The sequence below is a fragment of the Protobothrops mucrosquamatus genome, unplaced genomic scaffold (assembly GCF_001527695.2).
Source record: "Protobothrops mucrosquamatus isolate PMUCROS unplaced genomic scaffold, P.Mucros_1.0 scaffold3537, whole genome shotgun sequence".
In the NCBI taxonomy this organism is placed as follows: domain Eukaryota; kingdom Metazoa; phylum Chordata; class Lepidosauria; order Squamata; family Viperidae; genus Protobothrops; species Protobothrops mucrosquamatus.
The window spans coordinates 27,452-35,996 of NW_015389505.1; the positions used below are offsets into that span (position 1 = coordinate 27,452).

General features: G+C 62.6%; 2 protein-coding genes across 2 annotated transcripts in view; one reads left to right on the forward strand and one right to left on the reverse strand.

The window, feature by feature from the left end:
- LOC107297801 (acid-sensing ion channel 1-like) overlaps nt 1–3,878 on the forward strand; it is a 21,398-nt gene extending 17,520 nt beyond the window's left edge. The window contains exons 6-11 of the mRNA XM_015827165.1: nt 868–924; nt 1,023–1,176; nt 2,496–2,587; nt 2,791–2,870; nt 3,114–3,185; nt 3,768–3,878. Of these exons, the coding sequence (XP_015682651.1) occupies nt 868–924; nt 1,023–1,176; nt 2,496–2,587; nt 2,791–2,870; nt 3,114–3,185; nt 3,768–3,878 (566 nt within the window). The remainder of the gene's footprint in view (nt 1–867; nt 925–1,022; nt 1,177–2,495; nt 2,588–2,790; nt 2,871–3,113; nt 3,186–3,767) is intronic.
- Nucleotides 3,879–4,474: 596 nt separating this feature from the next.
- Nucleotides 4,475–8,545, reverse strand: part of CDK5 (cyclin dependent kinase 5) — a 27,442-nt gene continuing 23,371 nt past the window's right edge. The window contains exons 2-12 of the mRNA XM_015827166.1: nt 8,270–8,358; nt 7,943–8,010; nt 7,446–7,506; nt 6,427–6,483; nt 6,221–6,316; nt 5,666–5,740; nt 5,267–5,363; nt 5,100–5,169; nt 4,900–4,960; nt 4,708–4,788; nt 4,475–4,611 (exon numbers count right to left, since the gene is read on the reverse strand). Coding sequence (XP_015682652.1) covers nt 4,525–4,611; nt 4,708–4,788; nt 4,900–4,960; nt 5,100–5,169; nt 5,267–5,363; nt 5,666–5,740; nt 6,221–6,316; nt 6,427–6,483; nt 7,446–7,506; nt 7,943–8,010; nt 8,270–8,358 — 842 coding nt within the window. The 3' untranslated portion in view covers nt 4,475–4,524. The remainder of the gene's footprint in view (nt 4,612–4,707; nt 4,789–4,899; nt 4,961–5,099; nt 5,170–5,266; nt 5,364–5,665; nt 5,741–6,220; nt 6,317–6,426; nt 6,484–7,445; nt 7,507–7,942; nt 8,011–8,269; nt 8,359–8,545) is intronic.

Sequence of the window (8,545 nt, forward strand, 5' to 3'; positions counted from 1 at the left end):
AGGAGAGAGGGAGTGATGGGGAAAGAAAGATGGAGAGAGGGAGAGATGGATATATATATATATATATATATATATAGAGAGAGAGAGAGAGAGAGAGAGAGAGATAGGGAGGGAGGGAAAGAGGAGAGAAAGATGGAGATATATATAGAGAAAGATGGAGAGAAGGAGGGATGGAGGGAGGTGGAGAGGGATACACACACATACTTATATATATATAGTGAGAGGGAGGGAAGGAGGGAAGGAGGGAAAGAGGAGAGAGAGATGGAAGTGGGAGGGAGCAGAGAGAGGGAGAAACATGTATATATAGAGGGGAGAGAGAAAGATGGAGAGGGAGAAAGATGGAGGGAGGTGGAGAGAGATACACACACACATAGAGAGAGAGAAGGAGGGAGGGAAAGAGGAGAGAGAGATGGAAGAGGTGGAGAGAGCAGAGAGAGGGAGAAAGATGGAGATATATACAGAGGGGAGAAAGGTGGAGAGAAGGAGGGATGGAGGGAGGTGGAGAAGGATACACACACATACATATATATATATATATAGTAAGAGAGAGAGAGAGAGAGAGAGAGAGAGAGAGAGAGGAAGTTGCGAGTTTGACACCCCTGACTTAGTTGCTCTTCTCGGCGTTTTTTCCCCAAAGTCTCAACCTCTTTTTTGCGACATGGGGGACCAAACGTGGATGCAGGCATTCCAGGAAGTGGCCCCCTTACCAAGGCTTTACACAGCGGTGCTAATAACTTCCCGCGGTTTTGATTCCGTGCCTCGGTGATTGTTAGCTTTTTCGGCTAACACGGCCAGCTCCCGTTGAAGGGATCCGTCCACTAGGCTTCTTGCACGCCCCCCCTTGATCTCTGCTTTTCCCCCGGACAGGCAACGCCAACGTCTGCAGCCCGGAGCAGTACAAGGAATGTGCGGACCCCGCCCTGGGTGAGCCGGGACCCCCTCCTCTCGCCCTCCGGGGACGGGGAGGGTGTGGGGTGGGGGCTTGTTGTGAGCAACTCTGCTCTCCCCCCCCTTTGCTCCAGAGTTCTTGGTGGAGAAGGACAACGACTTCTGCTCCTGCCTGATGCCCTGCGAGGCGGTGCGCTACAGCAAGGAGCTCTCGGTGGTCAAGATCCCCAGCAAGGCCTCCGCCAAGTATCTTGCCCGGAAGTACAACCGGAGCGAGCAGTACATTGCGTGAGTGCCCCCCGCCTTGTGAGTCCACGCGCACGAGGGACCGAGCCCCACGCCCGTCACCCCTGCTGTTGTCCCGCCACGGACCCGCGCGGCCCACCAAGGGTGGGGGCGCTGACCAAAGAGAAACTCACTATAGCAGGGGGTCCCCAACCCCTGGGCTGCAGCCCACTACCGGGACGCAGAAGTAGGCGTCTTCACATACGCCGGCAGCGGGCAAGCCCCTGCGCGTGCCTGCCGCTTGCGCAAATGGAGCTGCACATCCACGTCCACCCCTCGCTCAAATGGAGCTGCACACATGTGCCTGCCGCTCGCACAACTGGAGCTGCACACACGTGTCCACCACTCGCTCAAGTGGAGCTACATACACACACACGTGCTTACCGCTCGCGCAAAGGGAGCTGCACATGTGTGCTCACCTCTTGCGCGAAGGGAGCTGCATGTGCCTGCTGCTTGTGCAAATGGAGCTGCGCCACTCGCTCAAATGGAACTGCACACACACATGTCCACCACTCGCTCAAAGGGAGCTACACACGGCTGCCTGCTGCTCCTGCAAATGGAGCTGTGCCACCTGCGCGAATGGAGCTGCACACGCATGTCGGCTGCTTGTGCGAATGCAGCTGCGCACACGTGCCTGCCGCTCGCACAAGTGGAGCTGCACCACTCACTCAAATGGAGCTGCACACACACGTCCACCACTCGCGCAAATGCAGCTGCACACATACATCCACCACTCGCTCAAAGGGAGCTGCACACACGTGCCTGCCACTCACGCAAGTGGAGCTGCACACACATGTCCACCGCTCACTCAAATGGAGCTGCACACACCTGCCTGCCGCTCACGCAAGTGGAGCTGTGCCACTTGCGCAAAGAGAGCTGCACACACACGTCCGCCCCTCGCTCAAAGGGAGCTGCACACACGTGCCTGCCACTCATGCAAGTGGAGCTGCACACACATGTCCACCGCTCGCTCAAATGGAGCTGCACACACATGCCTGCCGCTCGTGCAAATGGAGCTGCACATGTGTGCCTGCCGCTTGCGCGAATGGAGCTACACACACACATCCACCCCTCGCTCAAATGCACCTGCACACACGTGCCTGCCGCTCGCACAAGTGGAGCTGCGCCACTCACGCAAATGGAGCCGCACACGCGTGCCCACCGCTCGCGTGAACCCGTCCCCTCTCCCTCCCCGGTTCGCAAGCCGGAGAGGGTCAGGGGACTCTGCGCTCCGGCACGGAAGGACAACTCCCAAGGGAAGCCAGGGGTGGCCCCCTGCCCTGCGTCAACGCGGCGGGTGACCCTCTGCCCTCGGTCCCCAGGGAGAATCTGCTGGTGCTGGACATCTTCTTTGAAGCCCTGAACTACGAGACCATCGAGCAGAAGAAGGCCTACGAGGTGGCCGGCCTGCTGGGTGAGTGGACGTCCGGCTTTGGCGCGGAGAGGATCTTCAACCTGTGGCTGGCTGACCCGATGCACAAAACCCCGTGGGTCTCCCTCCTGGCAGATTTCGGCCGGGCCCGGCCTCACTAGGGTCTCCCCCGGCCCGTTCCCCGGTTGTCTTCCTCCTTGGCTGTCTGCCGACGCTCTTTGACGGGGCCCGCTTTGTTTTTCCAGGGGACATTGGGGGCCAAATGGGCCTGTTCATCGGGGCCAGCCTGCTCACCCTCCTGGAGATCTTTGACTACCTGTATGAGGTAAGTGTCACCGGGGGTGGAGCGGCGTGGCCCTCTTCCCGGCTCCCGAACGCAGCTGGCAGTGCCTGGGCAGGACTCTTGTTCCGGCCCTCCTTCTTCCCGCCCGGAAAAGAAGTAGGGGCGGAGGACCTGGTCCCACCTGCTCCGGGATGGGCTTTGGGGTCCTCCGTGCCCACCTGAGCCTGGCACCGTGCCCTACCCTCCGCACGGCTTCCGCCAGCCCTTTCTCCTCTTCCCGACCAGGTGCTGCGCGACAAGCTCTCCAGTTACTACCAGGGCCGGAAGGAGGCTCAGCACAGCAACAGCGACAACCTGGTAGGTGACACCCCACTCCCTGCTGTCCCCCACACAACCTGGGCACTGAGACCCCCTCTCCCTCCTCCTGACAACCAGTAGGGAGCTTGGGACACAATTGGGGGGGTCCCTAAGACAGCCCCCAGCAGCATCAGGGAGGTTTGGGGGGACGGCATCCATGAAGTTCTTCCAGAGGCGTTGGGCGCGTGCTCCGAAAGGCCCTCGTCCCTTTTTTCACCGCCCGTGTCCTCCAGCAGCGCCCTTGTCGCGGGGTCTCGCCTCATTGCCGTTTCTCCGTCCCCGCCCCTCCCTTTCTCTCCCCCCTCCCCACTTTCACCTTCCCATCGCCGCCCCTCTTCTCTCCCCCCTGCTTCCATTTGGCATCTCACCTGCGCCAGGAGTACGTGGACCTCCCCCGCGGTCAGCTGCCCCCGCCGCCCAGGTAGCGGTCTTCTCCCCCTCACCCCCTCCCTCCCCCTCCCGATCCCCAGCCCCGGAGGGAGGGAAGGGAGGGGCGGACCCAAGCCCGGGAGAGCACCGCGACCCGCGCCCGCCCGTCGACTCCCCTAATACCCCTCTTTTTCTCTCCCCCCTCCGCCGCAGAGTGCCTGCCATCCGCTGCGCGGCCACTCGGACAGCATCGTGGTCAGCTACCCCGCGGGTGGGCTACCTTGTCACGCCACTCTAACCAGCTTCGAGGAGTTTGCCTGCTGAAGACCCCCCCAACACCCGAGGACAGACCCCTGGCCGGCTCCGGGCAGCCGCCTGCAGGAAGGAAGGGCTGCGGGGAGGACACCTCTGGCATCGTCGCAGGTGGAAGTCCACCTGGCACTTGCGGGGAGATGGCTGGACTCCGGGGTTCCTCAGCAGCCGTGGACGCCCCCTCCCCAATATCTGACTGTTGTGTCCGTCTGTCATTAAAGGGTCTCCGTGGGAACAGAGCGTGTGCTTGTCCGAAAGACGTTAAATGGGGCACGGGGGGAGCTCTAGGAAGAGTAGCCCCCGGGGGCGAGTTGATGGGGATCCCTGCCTCTCCGCCCCCTTGCGATTTAGGCCTGGTGAGCCAAAGGGGGAGGGGGGAGCGAGGGAGGAGAGAAGAGCCCCCTCCCCCTTCCAGGCCGCGGTGGCTGCAGGTGAGGAAAAGACCACAGAAGGGAGGAGGAGAGAAAGCAGCAACTTTTATGGAATCGGCAGCGCGTCACACTGACGACAAAAACTCACAGCTCGGATCGGGCGGCTGGTCCCGGAGAAGAAGGATTTGGCCCAAAAAGGATTGGGGAGGGGGGGAGGAGGGGGGAGGGGAGGTGCCAGGTGGACCACCCCCTTCCACTGGCACTCCACCGCTGCGTCCAGTGGACCGTCAGGGGGGGCAGAAGTCCGTGAAGTAGGGGTGCTGCAGGGCGTCCTCGGCCGAGATCCGGTGCATCGGGTTGCATTTCAACAGGTTCTGCAAAGGCAAGGGGAGCAGGGACCATCAAAACGGGGGAGAGGGGTGGCACGGGGGGGGCGGAGGGAGGGGCCAGTGAGGGGGAGGGCAGCTCACCTGCAAAAGGTCCCGGCCGGTCGTGTTCAACTTTGGCACCACGTTGACCAGCGAAGTCGTGGCGGGGTACATGGGGTAGGGCTGAGGAGGAGCGGGCAGGGTGAGGGGTCAGAGGTCAGCTGAAGCCCACCCTTCTCCTGGCACTGCCCCACGTCCCAAACCACTCCTCCCGTGGGGGGGGAACCTCCTGACCTTATAATCGGGGAGCTTCGTCATGCCCGGCCACTGCTCCTCGGTCGGGGTGCCCAGCAGCGTGGACGAGTAAAGGATCGGGTGGAGTCTTCGCCTGTCTTGCCTCCCCCCCTGTGCCCCACTCCCAATTATGCTGTTCCCTCCCCAGCACCGCCCTCCTGGCACTGCCACTTCGCCCCCCCCCTCAGCCGCAAGGATATCGGAAGATGCGCTTCAGTTGGTCGTCCACGTCGTTGCCCGGAAAGAGGGGGCGTCCCGCGTTGGCCAGCTCTGGAGAGGGGGGAGAGTCAGACCCCCAAAACAGACACACATCTTTCCCAAACTGGAGCCCACCCCCCTTTTCCACACCCCCGAACCTCAGCCTGACCTGCAAAAATGCAGCCGGCCGACCACATGTCAATGGAGGTGGAGTAGAGCTTGGCCCCGAAAAGGACGTCGGGGGGGCGGTACCAGAGGGTCACCACCTGTGGGGAGACACCCCCCCCAAACTGGAGGTCAGGGAGCAGCAGAGCCCCCCCTTTTCTCCTAAACTGGGGCAGAGAATAGAGTCCACCCTCCCCAAAGAACGATACTGCACGGAGGCCAGGAACGGACGGTTCCGTGGAAGTGTCCGTCGTCCCCCCCCCTCCCACCGCCCCGGAACAAACCATTCCTGGATGGGCATCCTGACAGGAGAAAGCGGGCCGGCCAATTGTGCCTGCGAGGGGGGGTGTTGTTGCAGAGAAGGGACGCCCCCCTCCCTTCTCTGCCCAGGGGCTCGGCTCACCTCTGCCGAATAACAGCGTACCGGGATGCCGAAAGCCCGCGCCAGTCCGAAGTCCGCCAGCTTCAGCTCCCCATTCTGCCCCCCCCAAGGCAAGACAGGAAGTCACGAAGGGAAGAAGCTACCGGGATTAGAGGCACCTAGGGGGGCTCCTTCTGGCTCACCATAGGGGAGGAACGACACCCCCCCAGGTGCCGAGCAATTTGGGTACGTGGGAGAAGCGTCGGCACAAGACCGGCGCACCCCGGGTGCTTTTCTCCCCCTTTTTGGTGGGGTTCCTGCCAGGAAAAGCGTCGGTAGTCCCCCAAATTGGGCTGGGGGGGAGGAGCAGAGGGAGGTGGGTGAAAAACCTCCGGATTTGGGTGCTAATTCTGCCACCACCACCTAGATGCAGAGTCCCGCCCCCGCCCCGGTGGCCTCGTTTGCCCGTATGCCACAACCGATGGCAGCTGTGCGTGCATCTGGGGCCCGGGGGGGGCAACGGTGGCGCCCATCGCTCAGCCGCCTGGCGCTCTTCGTCACGGGAGATGGAGAAGGAGACCCCCCCTTTGGACTTACCCGGTTGATGAGCAGATTCTGAGGCTTCAAGTCGCGGTGCAGGACGTTACGGCTGTGGCAGAAGCCCAGGCCTTTCAGCAGCTGGTACATGAAGGACTGGGGGGGGGCAGAGATGGGGGGGGCGTGCCCATCAGCCAGCCTGCCAATTGCACCGTGCCCCACAAGAGCCGAAATGTCCTATCCCGGACGATAACCCCCCAGCTCACCTTCACAATCTCGGCGTCCAGGTCGCCGTTGCAGCTGTCGAAATACTTCTTCAGGTCCTGCGGGAGGGGGGGCGTTGCACCGAGGGGCAGGGTCAGCAGAGGGGGGGGTCAGCAGCCCCCCCAGACTTCTATGGGGGGGCAAAATCTCCCCACTTCCCCCCTCCCTCCATTTCAAGTAGCCCCAACAAGGATCTCAGGAGGGAGAAGGGCAAGAAAAGGGGACAGGCCAAAGGGGCAGAATTTAGGGGGGGGTCACAAGGGTGCAGTTCCTCCCCACCCCACCCCCCGTGCGGGACAGGAAGAGGGAGCAAAAGTACAGGAAGTCCTCGCCTTACGACAGTCACAATACAAGTTACAAAAAGGACACGCGCCCGTTTTTCGGAGCTACGACTTTTCTGCTCTCTCGACGGCTACGGCGTCAAACACTCAGCGGCTCGGCCGCCGGTTTCTTTTTTTACGACCGTTGCTGTGTCCCGCGCCCCCCCCTTTTTTTGGGGGGGACAGTCTGATCGGCAGGAAGCCAGGCTCATTTAACAAACCGGGGCGTTCGCTTAGCGACCGCATGGATTCTCTTGAACCCGGGTGTCGAGAAAGGTCGCCGAAAGGGGCCAAGCCCGCTTCGCACATGTCCCACTTAGGAACGTACGTGTTGGCTGAGTTGCGGTCGTTAAGTCGAGGACTCCCTGTAGTGTGTGACCATGAGTGGCCATTGATACCCCCCCCTTTGTCTTTCCTCCCCCCTGCGCCTTTGGGGTGGGAGGCTGAGAGCGGGGGGGGAGACAAAAAGCCTCCCCGAGACGGCCAGGGGGATACAGGACAGTGGGGAGAGTGGGGAGCACAGGGGGGGCAATTGGGGTAGGGCACCAACTGCGGAAGAGGGGGCGACTGGGGGGGGCTCTTATGGCCCGCCCCCAGCCGGAGAACCCTGGCGTCCAGCCCGCCAATCTGGGGGCAGACTTGGGGGCGTCTCTGCTCACGCGCCCGGAAAATTGAGGGCGGGACCCCTTTTGTCGCCTTACTTGGTCGCAGAACTCGAAGACCAACGTCAGCTTCTTGTCGCTGTGCAGGACGTCGTGCAACCTGAAAGGGGAGGGGGACAGTCTGGGCAGGGGGGTCTCCCCCGGCAGTCAGCCCCGCCCCCTCCTCACCGGCTGTATGGGGGGGACCCCTACAAAGCAGCGGGGGGGGCCCTGACACTCCCAGAGGCCCGCCCGTCTTCTAACCGGCCTCGCGTCCCCTCCCTCCAAGAAAGCAAGGCGAGCTTTGGACCCCCGCCCGGTGGTGGGGGGCACAAGGTCCAAGAGGATAGAGACCCCCACCCACCCACACGCGCACAGACACGCACACACACACACACACACACACCCTGCCCGGAAGGCTCTGTTTCTGTCTGGGGGGGCTACGACGGCGGCTCCCGATCCTGTGGGGCCGAAACCTCGCTCCCCTTCACCCCCAAAGCGTGTGTGTGGAGGGGTACCCCGCGGAGCCCCCTCCCCAGCCCCCCCCGGAGACGGACCGCACAATGTTCTTGTGTTTGAGCTCCTTCAGCAGGCAGATCTCCCGCAGGGCCGAGCTGGGGACCCCCTAGGAGAAAGAGAGGGAGGGGAGGGTTAGGGGGGGCTGCAGGCGGAGGAGGAGACCCCCTCCCCAAAATCCCTCCGGGATGCGGCTGACGGATGGAAGGAGATGGGATGTGTGCGTGTGTAGGGGGGGGAGAAGCATCCTGCGCAGCCCCCCTTGCACCAGAAAAAAGGGGGGCAGCCCAGCACTGCAGAAGCAGGGAAGCCCCCTCCCCTAATTCTTGTCCCCCCTCCCTCCCCTCCCCCTGGGGAGGGGGTCTCACCTCGTCGTCGTCATCCAGTCGGACCCGCTTGAGCGCCACGATCTCGTGGGTCTCCCGGTTCTTGGCTTTGAAGACGGTCCCGTAGGTGCCTGGTTGGGGGGGGGGAGAGGGGAGAAGAATTGGGGAGACCCCTCCCCTGAAGACCCCACCCCACCCCGCTGCAGGAAAGGAGGGAGGGAGGGATGGGGGGGCCTTGCGCTAGGCAGGGTGGAGGGGGGGTCTCTCCCCCTCCGGGCTGGGAATCCCACCCACCCCCACTCCACCCAAGCCCCCCAC